Source organism: Rhinopithecus roxellana, chromosome 4 (genome assembly GCF_007565055.1).
Source record: "Rhinopithecus roxellana isolate Shanxi Qingling chromosome 4, ASM756505v1, whole genome shotgun sequence".
NCBI classification, from domain to species: domain Eukaryota; kingdom Metazoa; phylum Chordata; class Mammalia; order Primates; family Cercopithecidae; genus Rhinopithecus; species Rhinopithecus roxellana.
In genome coordinates this window covers 169862558-169882716 of record NC_044552.1, presented here as the reverse complement: position 1 = coordinate 169882716, position 20159 = coordinate 169862558, and the positions used below count along the sequence as shown (strand labels likewise).

Genomic DNA, 20159 nt, shown 5'->3' with positions numbered 1-20159 from the left:
CACATGATAGGAAAAGGAAATGGTTTGGCAATCAGTTAAGTCTCTACCATATATATTTATATGGTTTTAAACCACTGTGTATACAGTATAAAATCGGAAAGTTTTTAAATGCCTAGAATCTTACAGTTACAGGAAACAATCTCAAATTTAGATGTAAAGAGGTGTCACGAAAGACCATCGATGTCTAACTTTCACACATAAAAAAGCAGGATAAAATTCTTTGGAGGAAGCCGGGCACGGTAGCTCACGCCTGTAATCCCAGCACTTTGGGAGGCCGAGGCAGGTGGATCACCTGAGGCCAGGAGTTCAAGACCAGCCTGGCCAACATGGTGAAACACTGTCTCTACTAAAAATAAAAAATTAGCCAGGTATGCTGGCACATGACTGTAGTCCCAGCTCCTCAGGAGGCTGAGGCAGGAGAATCGCTTGAATGTGGGAGATGGAGGTTGCAGTGAGCCGAGATCATACCACTTCGCTCTGGCCTGGGTGACAGAGTGAAACTCTGTCTTTAAAAAAAAAAAAAATTGTTTGGAGCAAGTAGATTGGATGAGAGATCGAATCATTATGGCATTCAAGTTCCTTTAGGTAAATGTTAGAGAAACATATAACAATTATGTTTTAGAACAGCAATATTAACTATATCCTAATTTCCTTCCAACTATTTAACTTAAGATGAAAAATCTTAAATGTCAACTTTAAAAGTACCAGGGTCGTAATAAAGTTTTTCAAAATTATTTTTTAAGTGCTTCTAGAGCTCCAAAATGCCCCCAAGAAGAAACTTGATTATATTTCACAATGAGAAAGGAATGAAGAAAAAGTCTTTTAAGGTTTTCTCCTCTCAGTTTCTAAACTCTTACCACCCTTAGAAATGTAACCTCTTCAGCTCACGCAGAGCACTGTTGTAGGGTCTTGAATTAATTCACCAAGATCCCACTGTCAGAGCCAAGTATTTTGGGATCTAACTAAAATTCCCCTAAGGGAAGTTTCCTATTCTTCTGTGCTAGCCCTTACTTTGAATCATTACATCATAATAAAAGAAATTCTAAGACACGGACAGAATATGGCCAATAGAAAACCTGCCTTGAAACTCCTCATTAAATAGCCCTATACAATATTAATTGTATTGCTTTCAGTCCTTTGCCCAAAGGTGAAATTCTTCACATGATAAAGTGCCCTGGCCTTGCATTAAGTCTCTATAATTCTCTTGGGCAACTGTTTCAAAGGAAAGAGGTGATTTTACTATTTCTCTTATCTTCTCTCCAGACATCCAGTGATAATACTCTTACCCTATTTGGGACAATGAGTGGCATACTTCTCTCACTTTTTTATTAGAAACATAGAAAGCAACCCAGTGTAATTTTTAAACAAAGAACTTTAAAATACATTAAATTTAGAGATATATCTCCCTCGTTGCAATATACATTTTCGAGATGAGGCACAAAGATCTTGGTGTGACTCATATTGAAAGTAATGAACCATAGACAGTTTAAAGCCACTGCTTCCTATGAGAAGAAAAAATTGTTTCATGTGAGTGTCACCTCTAAAGAAGACACATAACAGACACTAGTACTCAACTTTCATTGTGTTTATTTTACTAAACAGTATGGTTCAAAAAAACACAAACCGGAAAACCTTTATTTAAAACTAGTCCAACTAAGTGGATGGGGCTGACTCCATCCCATCCCACCCCCGATCTTTCTATATATATGGAGCTGGAACCCTATCAGACCGTGAACATTCATGTACACTTTGTCTTTCCTGTTGAACATGAATAAACTTCTTCGAACATAAATGAACTTCTCTGAACCAAAAGAAACAAATGAAGTTTTACAAGATACAGGCACTTTATGTTCCCAGTTTTAAAAATAAGCCAAGTGAAAAATATTTAATAAAAATAACTGGAGCAGAGAAAGCTTTAAGAGTTATACCATTAGTTCAAATGACTTACACTCAATGCAAATAGACAGCATCAAACAGGAAAACAAACAAAAATTTAACTGAGGTTAATGGTCATATTTGTAATAAAAAGAAATCCAATTTACCAAAATTGGAGAAAAATGGCCATTTGAATCCAACTTAAAGATATGCCAATAATGTGCGTTAAATCTGTGTAACTATGCAGCTGAGTAACATCTGAAAGCTTTGCAAGAGTGTGTGGTTAGTGAGAAAAGCAAAAGGTGCTTTTATTCCACAGTATCTGATTAAACAAAACAAAGCAATTTACAAAAAAAGTACCAAATGATACTTTAAAATAAATAGTTCATCATTTTGATGAATATATACATGTAAAGTCCTCTTCTTGGGGATTTAGCTATCTAAAAGTGGCATATCACTATCCAGAGGTGCAGGAGCAAGTTCACATAAATAAAACAGGGTAGCTTCACTAGCTTCAGCTTCAGTCAATGGCTCCAGGCGAACAAGCTTACTTTGGGTTGGTTCTGGGTCTAGGCTGCTATCCAGAAGCTCATCAACTTCTATGGGTTTATCTACAGAGGACAAAACTTCTGATGATGCTGTTGTACTCGCCTGTTCAACAGAAGAAGCAGGGTTCCCATCGAGGAATGCAAGAAGTGGAAAGGCAGTATACTGGATAAGCTGCTTATCTATAAAGATCAGAAAAACACTCTTATCACCAGCTTATATTGAGTTCAAGCTGAGGGGAAAAATGAAAACAAATGTACACATAGGCAATTACTACTCTCAGAGAGCCAAACAAGAAATGACATGATGCACTATGTCAATAAATTTTAAAATGTGCAAGTCAGTAGTTCTCATTCAATAATTAAGAAATGAGGGGTCTTTCAGTTTCCTAAAGTTAAATAGGAAAGAAAGAAAAAAAAAGCTTAAAGAATTGTTACCTCACCAATTCAACTTGCTTTATACCTTGACACACTATTCACAGAACTAAAGCCAGCATATTCAATTGTTAAGATTACCCTTGGCTTGCACTTGTTTCTACATAGGATTAAAAAAACCTAGAGACTGAATACTATATTTATACCTACCTGGTTTGGATTTAGACTTTCTTCCCTCTTCCGAAACTGGCTGAACTACATTGTTCTTAGTAGTTTCTAATCCTTTATTCTCAGACTAAAAGAAAAAAAATATATATAAGTACTTGTTTCATATTTTATATGTTTCTGAAAAAAATGAAAAATTGATACAATATGAAAATACTGGTATATTATCTGAAATATATGAGATGGGGAAACATCAGGAAAAATGGGCTACAGAGAGAGATTTCAGTAGAGATAACAAGACTGGTGAAGGAACTATTGCTGTCACTGAGGGGATAAAACAAAGAACCTGAATTAGGATGTTCTATATTAAGGATGAAATGAAGGGGGATTTCAACAGCAGAAGAGATAGAATTTGTCAAGAGTAAAAGATCAGAACGAATCAAAGATGACTGATTTCAAAATGTTAATTGAGAGATAACTAAGCAATTAAATTCATTTTAAGTAGTTTTGATTTTAAAAATGTATTGTACATTTCACTCATAAACAGAATATTTAGCATAAGTGAACACAGAGTAGCTCAGGATGACATAATGACATCCTTAAAACTATTTATCACTATTTAGAAGCCTCAAAGTTGAGGTGGTGTTTCTTCTTGTCCTTTTTGTAGCTCTGTCAGTTCTTTTCTGTCATTTAAATTGCTTCTTTGAACCACTTTCTTCTCTCCTCACATCTGATTGTGGTAGGGAAATTATATCTTTACCTTGTTAATTTCTTCAGTGCTCTTTTCAGTGATGTTCAAACTCTGAGGTGCAGAGGTTCTTAATTTTTCCTGTAAGTCCCAGACATCTACAAGTCCCAGATATCTACATGCTGGCTAAATATATATGGTGTAACCAACTGTAAACTAATTCCAGTAATTCCCCTGATACTTAACATAAAATGAAGCTGTATAAGTTTTAGGATTTAGAGAAGATAAGGGCTCCAAGATATAATAAAAACTACGAAATCTTTCCAAAAGTGTACATAAAAATATTTCATCACTTAGCATTCACAATAAATATATAAATATTAATGAAATAATACCAACTTTATTTTTAGGCTTCCTAAAATAGGTATTTTCCAACGATGTCACTGTTATTCTAAAACAGGAGAACCCGATGACAAATGGATTTCAAATAGACACAATAAAAAATGATAAAGGGGATATCACCACTGATCCCACAGAAATACAAACGACCATCAGAGAATACTATGAACACCTCTACACGAATAAACTAGAAAATCTAGAAGAAATGGATAAATTCCTAGACACGCACACCCTCCCAAGACTAAACCAGGAAGAAGTCAAATCTCTGAATAGACCAATAACAAGTTCTGAAATTGAGGCAGTAATTAATAGCCTACCAACCAAAAAAAGCCAGGACCAGACGGATTCACAGCCGAATTCTACCAGAGGTACAAAGAGGAGCGGTACCATTCCTTCTGAAACTATTCCAAACAATAGAAAAAGAGGGATTCCTCCCTAACTCATTTTATGAGGCCAGCGTCATCCTGATACCAAAACCTGGCAGAGACACAACAAAAAAAGAAAATTTCAGGCCAATATCCCTGATAAACATCAATGCGAAAATCCTCAATAAAATACCGGCAAACTGAATCCAGCAGCACATCATAAAGCTTATCCATCACGATTAAGTTGGCTTCATCCCTGGGATGCAAGGCTGGTTCAACATACGCATATCAATAAATGTAATCCATCACATAAACAGAACAAATGACAAAAACCACATGATTATCTCAACAGATGCAGAAAAGGCCTTTAATAAAATTCAACACCCCTTCATGCTAAAAACACCCAATAAACTAAGTATTGATGGAACATATCTCAAAATTGTAAGAGCTATTTATGACAAACCCACAGCCAGTATCATACTGAATGAGATTTCATTTCCCATGCAAATTCTTATTCATTCATAGCCAATTAAGATTGCTGTACTGAGGAGTATAAGGCATCTGATTTATTAGGAAAGTGTTGTAATCCATGTTATGTAACACCTGTCATGAGCAAGGGAAGGACAGCTGATGTGGCAATTATTTGAAAACATTAAAATCTAGATTCAGAACTATAATGAAAAGTCACTCTCAAATGTATAATTTTTCTACAGCATTGTAGAGCAAAATGCAATTTGTTGCTTAACTGCTTACAGTTTTTGAAAACTATAATCAAGTTCTTGGTTTCTGGAATAAGAAGATGGTCCACAAATAAAGAATGACTCAATGTCTAGTCACAAATAAAAAATAAAGCACATTCACTAAATGAACAAATGATATGGGTCCATTCAACTTAAACGGTCCATGAGAATAACATTCAGTAATATATTTACTGAAACACAGAACATGTTACACAAAATCTTACAATATAAATCCAGGTAAACTATGGTCCACATGCCAAATTTAGCATGCTGCCTGTCTGTAAATGAAGTTTTTTTGCAACACAGCCACACATTCTTTTACATATTGTCTGTATCTGCTTTTGCACTACAATTGCAGAACTGCATAGTTATGACAGAGAACATATGGCCTGAAAAATAAAGTATTTACTAGCTGCCCATATTATGGAGAAAGTATTCCAACCTCCAATATAAATTATCTGAATACTGAATGTATAATCAACTTCCTAGTTCACAAATTCATAAATTTTTTAAGCTCTAAGTTATCCACAACGTAACTCTGAAAATATAGAAAGTCTGGTCAGGCTTACATATGACAATTATCATATAAATTCCACCCCTCACCGTAATCACTCATATTTATTTGAGATGTGCTCATTTTTGGACTCAAAAGAATCAAAATTCTGGCTTCACTAATCTGGAATTTGGACTTGATTTACCTTTAATCAGGCTTACTAAACAATTTGGTACAAATAAAATATAAAGGGAGTGAACACCCATTCATGACAATAACTTATACAAAATACAATGATATATAAACATCTGCTCTAATAACTTCAAACTGTCCTTACCACTCATTAAAAACCAGTTCCACAGAATCTCTTTTCAACACTTGCTAAGCCCAAGTGCAGTTCCCATATGTTACAAAAAAAAAAAAAAAAATCCTTATTACTTAAAAAAAAGTCAAAAATCCATACATGTTTCAACTTCCCTTTTCTGCAATAAATAAGAATTCCTGAGTTTTTACTATATGCTAATGATAGAACTCATAAAAAATATGGGTACCATAAATTTTTAATTAAAAAGTTGAGAATAGAAAAAATAAGAATGTAAAATGCTGCCCATAAAAACAAGAAATCATATTTTAGTTACTTATTTCAATATACCAAGTTTAGTCAGGGGATCTCCCAGCATGAAAAGAAGTTCATTTCATACTGGTAGTTAATCCCACAAGTGCCAAAAGTGGGTAATGGTTCAACACATAACCAAAAGCTAATTTTTCAACTAGAATTTTATTATCCTGATCACACATACTGAGTAAGAATATAAAATGTTTTTGTAGCGGGGAGTGATATTGCTCTCTACTTATTAGGATGTTTTTTGTAGATTTTTATAGCTATGGGTCCTGAGCAACATGAATTAAAACTTACTTTTGTATTATTGATGTAATCTGTGGGATTCATCTGCACAGAACTAGTGAAAAGCTGAAAGACCAAACAAGAAAGATGATAAGTTTAAAAAATAATTTAAAATAATTGTGTGTTCAAAATTGTTACACAGCCATGTTGGGTGAAGAGATGTAGCCCCTGCACTAGGAAGCTTCTATACAGTTAAACAAGTTTGAAAGAGAAAAGCAGAAAGAAAAACAAACAAAAGCAGAACAAGCTAGCCCATGCATTAGATGAAATTTCATGTTGTTAAGAATTTCTCTAAAAAATACTGGAGTAAATCACTTGAGACAAATAGTGGTTTTCACCTCCTCCCTTCTTCATTATTTATCATTCAATTTCATTTCCTTTATTTTTTCTCTCTAAATGTCTTTGGCCTTAAGTGATGCGCAGGGTTGAGACCTCTGCCCTGACACTGAGCCTTCACTGAATACCTGGTTAGGTAAAAAATGTACAGAATATGCTCTATGACAGTGGCTCCTAAACTATGCTTCAATTGAAGCCCTGTGACAAATGGCATATGTACTTGTTGGTTCTTTTCACCACATCTCACAAGGAAAATTGTAAGTGCTAAGATCACTGCTTACTGTACATAGAAATTTACTATCTTTAAGAAATAAATGACATCATAAAGACATCATTCCTGCTCTCTAGGAGCTTACAATCTAAAAGGACAAGGTAAGACCAACATCAAATAGCAACACATGTTCAGATACAATACAGTATTTTAACAGAAGATGGTGGTGCTCAAAAGCACTAAGGAGTTAAGAGAATGGGAAGGGAGGAAAGCGCACATAGAAACATACATAAGGAAACAAAAAGGGCTGATAAAACTATGTGATATAGGTTAGTACCTAGAGAATATTAGGTTAGAACTTGGAAAGGAGAAGATGGGGGGAAGAACACATGTGTATAACACTAGTGGCATCAAAAAAGAAAGTAGGATATGTTCCAGAAATAGTAATAACACAGAAGTTCTAAGTTGAATAAGTTATAAACATAGGTTCGAAAAGTAGAGGCCACATCCTGTCAGCAATAAGAGCCTTGGGAATGGCCTGAATGATGAAATGCAGTCACTAAGTTGGCCTTTTATGAGAATGAACACACCAAATGGTTCACAGGATAGAATGAGATGCAAAAAAAGCCACAGGCAGATCCTTTCCCCATTCTCTCTAGACACTGATTCCTCTCTTTAAAGTTCCACACTCATGGTAGTCCTACAAAAATCCCTGGCTTTGCCTTTTCATTTCCTTCTCCTTTCTTACCAACTACTAACCTCAGAAAGGGAAGAAAGCTCAGATCCTTGAGAGTAGTTACTCATGATAATCAATCTCTACCAGTTTAGCTTATCACTGCCTAAAAAGCCTAACCCACATTTTGTCCCTACAGAGAGTGGCATCTGAGGAGGACCAGCACTGTAAGCTCCTCTATTCTCCTCTTTGCCCAACAACCCCTACCCCCTAAGTCAGGGATATCCTACATGTATTCCCAGGAGACAAATGGTAGAAAAGGCAGATCATATATAAGCTGACACAGCTGATTGAATTCTAAGGTCTGGCCTCTCCTGCTGTGACCCCACTCTGGGTTACCAGTACTGAACTCCTCAGAGAGAAGCTGTAATCTTTTCAGCATACTTATTCACATTCTTACCATCTTTGTCATCTCAGAGAACAAAGCAGTATAGGTGGACTTTTTATTTATGACAATACAGCATAATTCAAGGATAAAATAATGAGGGTCTTGGATGAGAAAAGCAACAGTGAAAACAGAATATAGGGATGGCTTGTGAATGCTATTTTAGAAAACAGGACTTAGTGAATGATGAGAGAAAGAGAATTCAAGGTGATTCTGTGAATAACTATCCTCGTAAGTAAATAGAAGTCTAATACCATTGCAGAAAATGAGAAAGTTGTAAAATGTAGCTAATACAGAGAATAAAGAAGTTTGTTGTTAAATCAAATTATCTGAGGTAAGAGCTAACTGATGATCCCAAAGTCATGGAATTAGAATTCAAGTCAAGTTTACTTTAGAAAAATGTTAAGAGCTGGATATACACATTTAAAAGCAATCTTACAAGCCAAAATCTCTTCACAGAGGAAGAATGGAAAAAGATGAGAGATAGAAAAAATAAAAGAGACTGAAAGATTGGGTGCATTAGGGGATGCCCTTAAGTAGAAGATAGTAGAAAAAAGAAAAGCTCTTAGATAAAACACAGAAGATTAGGCAGACAGGGAGAGAACAAAAAAGTACAGCACCTCCAAAATCAACAATAAAAGATCTATTGCACAGAATGCCCAATAATGTTAATAACAGTGTTAATTATTTCTAATTCTTGCCAACAGCCCTTCATGTTAGACATTAGCAACATTTAATAGATGGAGAAACTAAGCAAGAGAGAGTAACTTTTCCAAGGTTAGTAACACAGCTAGTAAGTAACATGAGCCAATAATAGAACCCAAACTTGTCTGATTCAAAACAAACTTTCCATTAGCCCAATGGACTAATACAGCAAAAAGAAAAGAAAAATCACACACAGCATACTTACAATGGAAAAAAACAAAACAACACAGGCAGTGCAGAGTTAGAGTTAATAAGCAACACAATACAAAGCTTCAGACAAAATAGAGTAAAAAAGAGGTAAATATAGCTGCTCATTTCTAAAGTTTTGTAGTAAAGGAGTTAGAGAAGCAGAATGGTAAATGAACAAAGCCAGATATCAAAATGGTTGTTTTTTAAGATGGGGCAGATCTCTAACTACTGAAGGCAGATGGGAAAGATCAAGGATAGAGGAGACAAATACAGAGGCAAAGGACAGGGGGACAAATTGGTTTAAGGAATTCTAAGAAAGGATACAAGATTGGAAACAGTCATTACTTATGAAAGAACGAGAGTATAGTTAATTATCATCTGTGAATAAGGGATTGTTGACTGGATAAGGTCTTTACGGCAAATAAATGTGGCAAATGTTTTAAAGTTGAATTAAAATGACCTAGCTGAAGACTGTAAGGGTTTGAACATGGCCAGAATTATGGAATTTTATTTCGTTCTTGGTGATCTAAAGGAAAACTATCTTGAAAGATCTCTGGATCTAAAGAGGGGAGAAGGGCTGATAGGATCAACAAACACTGTCATGTTACTGCTAAGTTGAAGTAGGTCATCAACATGGATGTAAAATTCAAATTAACACGTATTCATAAGGTAGAAACACAGGTCAAAATGGAAAAGAAATCTTCAAAGAAAGTAAAATTCACTCTGTGAGGTACTAACGATTTAGTAAGAATAAGTCCTTGGGACATTGACAGGGACTGGTAAGAAGCAGAGGAGTAATGCAGTAAATTAATGAACTTGAAATAAGACTGAACAGCAGAAAGAACTAATTCTTGTTTCGCCTGAGAGGCTTTTAAAAGGGTAAGAGAAGCTGCAATGTAAGGCAAGAAACACAGAAAAAAGACAACATAATTTTCCAGGATAAAGAGAGAAAACTGTTCACATCAGAAAATGGAAACAGGAGACAGAACAAGATTCATCTGAGTGGGACCAGGCCATGTAGGAAGCTTTAGATAAAGAAGGGAGGAATAGCAGGGACAAGAGAGAACAGAGTAAGAAAGGTGGTTAGTGGCAGAAACCGTAGATAAAAGAATTCTCAGTCCAGTCAATATTGAGGTCAACTTCATAGGGATGGTGGATTGGAGCAGGGGAATCTTGTGACTCAAAATGTAAAAATGTAAAAAATAAGGCAAATATATTAAAATATATTTGAGTAAAAAATGTTAATCCCCAAAGTATTAAAAGCTGTTGCTACTTCCCGGCTATGTACCTCTACTACTAATTTCCACAAATTCCTATTTACTGACAATCATTCTAGAGCAAAACATAAAACAGCAACAAGTCCAGACAAGACCTGAACTTAACAGTACTGCTGAAAAGATATGATATGTTCCCACAGGGAGATTAGCTCAATTGCTACTCCAAGGCAGGTGGTAATCACTCTCCTTCAATGTCCCAAACCTATCTTTCTGATAAACAAAATCATTAATTTAAAAAAAGAAAATGCAAAAACAACCTGTAGAATACAAAACAAAATGGCGTACTGATTTTTAAATAATATACATAAATACACAAACTACCAGTAAAGCAAAGATTACCCAAAGTACCTACATCAACCAGGAGATCTGGGTCTATGCTAAATTGTCTTCCTGATAGCATGGCCTGGAAGTCCTCTAAACTGCAATCAATACTGTCAAGATAATCCAACAGCTCAACCCTAAGGGAAAAAAAAATTTAAATTGAATATTAGATATCCTTGTTTTTATGTTTAAAAATCACCATTACAACTTGGCTAGGCAAGATATTTCCAGCAGCTGCTGCATCTTTACTGGTTCTTAATCTTAAGAGATATTATTCAAGAATAGGAATTCCTGCAAATTTGGTTGACTGAAAATTCATAGCCTTTACAGAAAACTTCAGTATTTACAGAAAAAAACACCCTGCAGGAACAGTCTGATTTACCCTTTTCCTCTATATATTATAAAATGTTTAATCTCATTACTGATTATTACTAAGTTTTCTTTGTTATAAGTCCCTTACTAGAAATTACAATATTCTACAGTTCGGATACACAAATATATATAATCACAAACACTGTATGTACACTCAAAGTAAGTATATCATCAAACGAATCTGAGAAACTAGCAGGAAAATACCAGGACTACTCTTGGGATGATTAAATCCCATTCATTACAGAACTCAACACTAACCAAAACAGAGAAAGGTGGATTATGTGAGTTCATCATCTGAAAGGAAGATCACTCAAAAGAGAAATAGAACACGTGAAGTGAACAAAGAAAGCAAATAATTTTAGACATCTAGATAAGCACTCACTTTCCCAAAAGATTGATGTTATCATTCAAAATGGAATCCATCATGGTCACTGGATCTTCTGAGGTCAGACTGGATGAGCCATTTAGCTGGACAGCACTAGACATGAGAGGGCTGCTGCCATCACTGCCTGAACTTAGGGATTCTCTGGCTGGTTCACTCTGCTCTCCACTCTGAATGACAGGTGCATACTCATCTTCATTGTCATCTTCAACGATGACAATATCAGGGTACTGGCTACAGCTAGATCAGCAATAAAAGAAAGAACCTATTACATTTTCAAATTTAATAAGTTCATACTATCCATTCATTCTAAATGGAAACTCTCTCCCCATACCACATACTGAAAGGCTTAAATTTCTTGAGCGAGCAGCTTAATCACAATATTGGTACTTCATAGTATAAAAGACCATAACGATTCAATGAGAAGTGCTTAACTACAAAATAAAAATTAAAAATCAATTAATTTTCAGTATTACCTCCTTTGAGAGGAAGAGGAGGTGAGGCTTTATCTGGTTGAATAATTTAGCTTAATTATTCAGTTTAATAATCCAAATGTGAGAAAGATTGTTAGTCTTTCAAAGAACAAAGTAGTTTTGAATTCTGCTCTGTAATAAGAAAAGTAATCAATATTTTCATACATTTTATCTCACAAACTCCTTACTTGGAGGGATCAGATATAACATCCTCATTAGTTTCTGGAATAACTGGGATATTTTCTTCATCTGCATTATCATCAGTAACATCATAAATAATGATGTCATCTGAAATCCTCTCCCTTGGCTTTAAACCTTCAGTCCTACTGTGTGGAACCTAAAAATTCAGAGAGAAAAATATATCTAAAAATCAAAATCATTGACTACCAAACAAGATATCATTTACAAAATAACTGGGCAACTACTACTTACTGAATCTCAGGGTATGCAAAACAAGTATGTTCTCTGCTCTTATGGAACTTACATACTAATTGGTACTAGTAGCACCAATTCACAGAGGTATGAGGTATATTAACTATATTCTACACTTAACTACTACTTTTACTGTAAGGGACCCTGAAGATGACATCCCTAAAAATGTTTCTATGGAAAGATCTTCAAATTTTACAGTATTTTTTATGCCTAAAGGGTAAAAAAAGTCTTAGGACTTCACTAGAAATTTCAAGCACAACCAGACAGCCACCGTGCTGACAGGGATATTGTTTCAGCTCAAGCTGCTCTGTTTTGAAATATGTTTTATTCTTATTCATTAAATAGCTTCACTAAGAGAAAAAAAATGCACTTCACCTATCTCAGTAACAGGTTAGCTTGGCTTTTTAGCAATGATTTTTTTAAACTTAATCTACAGATATATTCAGGCTATAGTTGTATAAGCAAAGTAAGTTCAATCCTGTAAAGCAAACTAAAGTAATTATTAAAATGCAAAAAATCTATAAATTCCAATACTAGATAATAAAGTGGCAAAGGATGTGAAGTACTTTAAAATATATAAACCCAGTGAAAAATGTAAAACTCTTCATCCACTTACATGAGCCTTCAATCCTAAAAACAAAATAGGTATGCTTCTTTTCTAATAGTAGTGGGAAAAGAAATCAGACGTGAGGTTAAGTTTGATTGTCCAAGAACAAAAATCTTGTTACTTTAATAATAAATCTGAAGAACTATTTTGAATTCTGAAGTTTGAAAGTAGTAACAAAAAGATAATAAAAACGATCTGACTTTGGACTGGACTAATTTGCCACTGGATAGAAATCTGACAAATTATCCGGAAAGCCTGTGACAAAATGAAGGTAAAAATTTAAATTGCTGGAGTAAAAAGCAGTCTAGTTGGTGCACAATTTAAAAAAAAGTTGAAAATAAAATAACCAACGTAAGAATATATAATCACATTAAATTATTATAATTACATTTTCAAAATATTCAATTATTATATAATATTAAAATGAGTAAGACAGGTGCAGTGGCTCATGCCTGCAATCCCAAAACTTTGGGAGGCTGAGGCAGGCAGATGGCTTGAGTCTGGGAGTTCGAGACCAGTCTAGGTGACATGATGAAAATCCATCTCTACAAAAAATACAAAAATTAGCCAGGTGTGGTGGCACACACCTGTAGTCCCAGCTACTCAGGAGACTGAGGCAAGAGAATTGCTTGGGCCCAGGAGGTGGAGGTTGCAGTGAGTCAAGATCATACCACTGCACTCCAGGCTGGGTGACAGAGTGAAACCCTGTTTCAAAAAAATTAAAAACAAAAACAGTAAGACAAAAAAAAAAGAAATGAATAAACTAATCTCTATGTTTAATAAATCTCAAAAGCAACACCAAGTTAAAAAAAGCCACACTGTCAAATGATATGCACAAAATTATATTATTTATATGAAGTTTAGATATATGCAAAATAATACCAAGTACTGCTCCTGGATTCACACATACAAAATGGCCATGAGAATGACAGATACTAATTCAAGATAGTGACTACCTCTAGGGTAAGCAGGGACAGTAAAGAGGTGAGACAAGAGAGGGGGAGAGAGAAAAACTTGGAAACAGGCAACTGGAACAACTAGATTTGTGATGATTTATTTCTTACAATAATCTAAAGCAAATAATAAAAATGTCACAGTTTAACAAAGCTGTGGGATGAACACTTGAATTGTTATTCACCACACTTCTTTGAATGCATGAAACACTGCCATAATAAAATTTAGTCTGACACAATAAATATAAAATAGACTCTAACTAAAAAATTACTTTATGATGGTGATTATCAGTTGGTTCTTTGACTATGTGCTGAAACAGGTTCTTCTTTTGGGCTCCATTAGTGTTTAGAAGTAGAGGCCTGAAAACCAGAAGAATATGCAATTCAGTGACAAACACAAGGAATTTAAACTCCCTCTATTAACTTACCCACACACACACACATGCACACTCACTTTAATAATGCATAAAAAATTTCAGTAACAATAAATAAACTTAAAAATGATTACATCTTAGGAACAGAAACTGCTGGATGAGAATATCTAGGACTTTCAATTCTCCATTTTTCTACACTCTTTTCAGTTATACTTCATTGCTTACTGAACTACACAACTCTATGAACTGTATTTATATAGAAAAAACAGATAATATCATAAGAACTAATTAGTGGAAGTAGTTAAGGTCATAAAGTTCTGATCATAATCAAGTTCTCCCCAAATCTTAGTGTTACAGATCATTTTTTCCTTTCAAACTATTCCTTTTGTCCATTATTCTTCTAATGTTTTAGCTGTGATGATAGTAGCTACAGACACTTACAGGTATCACAACCCATGGTTGAGATACATATTTAAAAAGACTATGAGCGGATTAAACTAAGAGAGGTCAAGTAAAACAAAGGTTGATGTTTTCTTTTGAACATATGGCCTCTTTTTAAATTTCCCTCACTCAGGCCTTCTAATGCTACTTTAATAATGTGAATGAAAAGTGAATATTCTTTATTAACTGTATGTATGTCTATAAAGTGACCATTTAGGCTATCCTTATCTCTCACAAACATCAGTAGAATGGTAAAACTAAAAAATAATATCACTCTAGAGATTTTAAGAGTATAATTTAACAAAGGAGAATTGTTCTTTTGGGACAACAAGCATATACTCAGCTAACGTAGGCTACTCACAGTTAAATGCTAACAAGTCTGTCTATATACAGGCCATAATGCTATATCATAAAAACTTACCTTTTACGTTTTAAACTCACAAGTTGGTTATTTTGAACCAATGTAACAATAAACTGGACAATCTGAAAAAAATATAAACAAAAATTCTTTCATTGTACTGTTAATTCTTCTGTCTCTATTACCAAGTCTTATAAAACAAATTCATATAGTAATTTGTCCTCTATACTAAGTCTCATAATTTCTCACATATTACCACTTGAAATCCAGGTGCACCTTACAACTGCTGTCTAAAGAAATATACCAGCTTCCAGGCAGTTTATTTGTTTTGGTGATAAGTACCAAAGTTGCCTGGGTGTAGATCCCAACTTTTTTACTTCAAATACTTTAAAGAAGATTACATTATGGTGCAAAAGAGAAAACTGGTGTTTGATAGGCAACATTTTACTTATACCAGGTAACAGAGGCAAAAGAAACTCTCAGTTCCTTCAGAATAATCATAAAATTTTCAAGTTAGAAACAGTTGATGGGCCAGGCATGGTGGCTCATGCCTGTAATCCCAACACTTTAGGAAGCCTAAGTAGGAGGATTGCTTCAGCCCAGGAGTCCAAGACCAGCCTGGGCAACATCGTGATGCTCCATTTCTAAACAAACAAACAAACAAACAAACTCTGCTTGCAACCAAAGGAAAAAAAAGAAAAAGAAAAAAGTTTATTGCCTGATTCTATAAAGATTAATGTTGAGACCTACCTGTCAAAACTTCCTACTGACAAGGGAAGCTAATCTTTAATATTTGATTAAATATAGAGAGAAAACTGTCAAGACACACAAACAAGCTTTCATATTAGTGGTATTTCATATTTCATAGTAGTGGTTCTTAAAGTGTGGCCCATAAACCACAACACTAGCTTAGGAACTATGGATATGTTAAATTCTCAATCCCACTACAGAATTGCTGAATCTGAAATTCAGATCATGGGATCCAGTAATGCATGTGTTTAGAAAGCCCTTTAAGTGTGACTGGATACTGATGTGAGTATAAGAACCACTGGCTTAAGAGTATGTCTTGAAATTACATTACCAACTTCCTAAAGGTGTTATAAAAGGTGAGGATCATATGGCAAACTATAAAAAGTAGTGTATCACTGAGAAGCTATGAATAAAAGCCAAAATTGATTGGAGCACTATTTAGACTCTGTGCAGAAAGTGTGCTTACAAGCTTTGTGAAATTACATGATTAAATAGAGTATTATCAATTAAAAATATCTATTGTATAGCTTTTAACAGTGAGCATTTCCTCACCAAAAAAGGCTACTAAGAGGTCTGCCTTATAATCAATATCAATTTTTCAATGGACCAAAATATAGACATTTTAACTGAAGAGTTTGATAGTATTAGAGTCTATGAAAAGGAAGGTAGCCACCAAATTGCTTATTCAAGAGAAAATGCTAATAGCTAATGAAAAGACAATATGTAAGCTTAAAGATGTCTATGATACAACTCGACTTCAGTTTTTTTTAATTAATAAATGTTATGGGAAAATTCTAAAAACTTCAGGTTGAATTTATAAGAACATCAATCAGTGGCTAAATTAAATTTATTCTACATCTCAATTCTCTTTTGACACTTCCAGATCACATTATACAGGGATTTTTATCTGAAGAAGATAAGACATCTAACACTTACAGCATGTAACTTCTGTACCTGTTAAGTCCTATAACTGGACCATCACACATATTATTCTCAATCCATGGCTGACAGTAAATTCCAGGAGCAGAGTAAAAATTATTGGTTGTCATCATGCATTATATAAACATCACTCAACAAAGCACAGAGATTCAAACTCAAATTTTAGAAGACAGAACGTCAGCATTTATGAAAAACTGAAATGTCATATAGCTATTTTATCAACTATTCTTGCTTTCAGGAGAAAACAAAAAAATCTACACATTATAGAGTGTTGTAAGTTAATATATTACCAAAACACTGTTTCTGAAAACTATCAACAGACTGTTTCCATAAAGTACAGGTTAAGGTACATCTATTGTTTTAAATCAACTATTCTTAACCAGGCTGCACATTAGTTGCCTATGAAAGTTTTAAAAATATATGTACTTGTACTAAACACTTAGAACTGAATTCTACTACATTCAACCTTCACTTGTACACTAATTTAAAAAAAAAAAAAGGAAATCTATGTTGACTATAGGCCACAGGCTGCAACTGCTATTCATCTCTGCTTTAAGCCTTCTCCATTAGACCCTGATCCTGTCAGTCACAACCCTATTTTTAGTTCAAGGGCCTTCTAAGCAGGAGCAATCAGAAGCTCCCCTTCAAAAAACCTGTTGCTTTAACTCAAGAGTCTAGTTTACTCATGAGCAAAAAATAGCTGCCTTAATTACTATGTTTCATCTCTTATTAGCAAATGAAAGCTGATATGCAAAGATTAAATCACAAGGACACAATGAAACGGAGGGATTCCAACTCCTCTATTAAATTTTTAGCTCACATACTAAAATCTAAAATTCATTTTACTATGTTAACTGCTTTTCTGCACAGACTAATAACTGCATACATTGAGAAATTTTTTGAAGTCATAATTTGGTCAACTGATTTGGAAATATTTGTCATTTATCTTCTGAGACCTTAACTATGCCTTTTATAATAAAAATCAACAACAACAAAAAAAAAACCAGTAAGGCTATGTTTTCTAATTTTAAAAGAAATTGGTAGTGTATTAATTAAGCCCATAAAAATAAAGTATTTCAAAGTTGTTACATTAGGCAAAAGATTATTTACTAAAAGCTACTGAGACATTATCTGCAAGTATGGAATAACTATCTTTAGCTAGTGAGAAATTTTTTGTTAAAAATATGTAACACTTGGCTTAATTTCATTTCATTTTTTACTTCGATCTGTGCATCCAATATGTAAGAAACTAAGATCAATCACAGACACTCAATACTGACCTTTTTGGGTCACAATACAGTACCCATTAAACAAATGCAAATTACGGTCCTAGGGAAAAGAGCCTCTTACCTTTCGAATAACCTGTTGCTGTTGTGCATGCTTTGCTCGTAATTCTGACACTTCCTTCCAAAGGGACTCATTCTCACTATGTTATAATTTATTAAGCAACAAAATAAAAAAATCAGTCAGAAAACCAGACCACAATATCTTTAATTAAGAACACCAGACAACTTAACTACACTTATTTTTACTCTATATATATTTATGAGACTAAGAAAACTTTGGTTCAATTACATAGGAATGACAACTACCTTGACACAACTCCTGAATCATTCCTTTTTTAAAAAAAAAAAAAAGGCAGAGCTTTGCTCTGTCACCCAGGCTGAAGTGCAGTGGTACGATCTCCGCTCATTGCAGTCTTCACCTCCAAGGTTCAAGCAATTCTTGTGCCTCAGCTTCCTAAGTAGCTGGGATTACAGGCATGTGTCACCACAACTGTCTAATTTTTTTGTATTTTTAGTAGAAACGGGGTTTCACCATGTTGGCCAGACTGATCTCAAACTCCTGACTCTCAGGTGATCTACCCACCTCGGCCTCCCAAAGAGCTGGGATTACAGGTGTGAGCCACCATGCCCAGCACCAGAATCATTCCTTCTTAAGTGTATTATCTGCTACTCATGGCAATATATACACAGAAACTTAAAGACATATGCCTACATCCATATAGCAGTTGGCAATTTACTACTTTTGACAATCTGGCTCATTACTTTTTGCTTAAAAAAAAATAAGCTAGTCTTTCGACTGTGGCTACCAAGTGAATTCAGGCCTTCCTAATCTAACCTTGGGAAACAAAGGGTAGTGATATATACCCAGTACTTACTATACTCCAAGCACTATGCTAGACATTTTATGTGTATTACTTATTTAAAACTTCTCTAAAACCCACCAAGAAATAAGTCATTATCTCTATTCTATAGATGAGGACACTGAGGTACAGAGAATTGAAGGGAATTGCTCAAGATCATACAAATAATTTGGTAAGTGTTGAAGTCAAACTAAAGTCTGTCAGATTCTAAAACTATCTTAAGATCTATCTCAAACAAAAGCGTATGTAAACCACTAAAATGTTATTCTGAAAAAGCATATCCAATAATATGGATATTAACTTGCACAATAACTTGCCAAATATGAATAGCTTCTTCTTTGTTCACCTTTTTACACTGAAACTGCATTATGCTGTTAAATGTAAGCAGCGTGGATAATGCTGAAAAGACATGACAGACACTCTACTTATTAAATGCTTTAATTTTCCATCTTTTGTTAATCTCCACAAATCATCTTCTTTAATCCAAACTAATATAAAAGGAACTGAAGTTATACATATAAAGGTAGACCAAAGGAGATTTTAATATTTACTGAATAACTACTGTATTTTTCTGATTCAAATTTAAAAATGTTGTTACCTGCTTACTAAATAAAGATACGTAGGGCTGGGTGTGGTGGCTCATGCCTGTAATCCCAGCACTTTGAAAGGCCAATGTGGGCGGATCACTTGAGGTCAGAAGTTTGAGAACAGCCTGGCCAACATGGTGAAACCTCGTCTCAACTAAAACTACAAAAATTAGCTGGCACATGCCTGTAATCCCAGCTACTAGGGAGGCTGAAGCACAAGAATCCCTTGAACCAGGAGACGGAGGTTGCAGTAAGGTGAGATCAAGTCACTGCACTCCAGACTGGGTAATAGAGTGAGACTGTGTCTCAAAACAAAAACAAAAACAAACAAACAAACAAACAAAAGATAAGAAGAAAGCTTCCTCTAAGACACTAAAGATGATTTGGGGATCACTTTCTTTAAGGGCTAAAACTGTGGTCCAAGGAACTGGGTCAAAGAGCAGCTAGTATACAGAAGATACACACAGTAAACCAGTTGTTAAATAAAGTACACAAAAAGGGAAAGCCTAAAGCTTATTAAAAAAGAAATCAAAGTCATAGGTTCCTCTTTTAATGAAGATATTTGAGTTATGATTAACTAAAATAAGGTCCCACATTTGATATGGAAGAGAGAATACGTAAACTAACTACTCTTAAGCC

The 20159-nt window shown here is 34.5% G+C and overlaps 1 protein-coding gene across 2 annotated transcripts in view; it reads right to left on the bottom strand.

The window, feature by feature from the left end:
* Positions 1-1567: 1567 nt before the first annotated feature.
* HSF2 (heat shock transcription factor 2) overlaps positions 1568-20159 on the bottom strand; it is a 36355-nt gene continuing 17763 nt past the window's right edge. The window contains exons 5-13 of one of the 2 annotated variants that reach the window (XM_010375418.1): positions 18138-18213; positions 15162-15223; positions 14198-14285; positions 12122-12270; positions 11461-11700; positions 10738-10843; positions 6562-6615; positions 3006-3090; positions 1568-2603 (exon numbers count right to left, since the gene is read on the bottom strand). In XM_010375418.1, the coding sequence (XP_010373720.1) occupies positions 2308-2603; positions 3006-3090; positions 6562-6615; positions 10738-10843; positions 11461-11700; positions 12122-12270; positions 14198-14285; positions 15162-15223; positions 18138-18213 (1156 nt within the window). In that variant the 3' untranslated portion in view covers positions 1568-2307. The remainder of the gene's footprint in view (positions 2604-3005; positions 3091-6561; positions 6616-10737; positions 10844-11460; positions 11701-12121; positions 12271-14197; positions 14286-15161; positions 15224-18137; positions 18214-20159) is intronic. The other variant, XM_010375419.1, reaches the window with a different exon arrangement.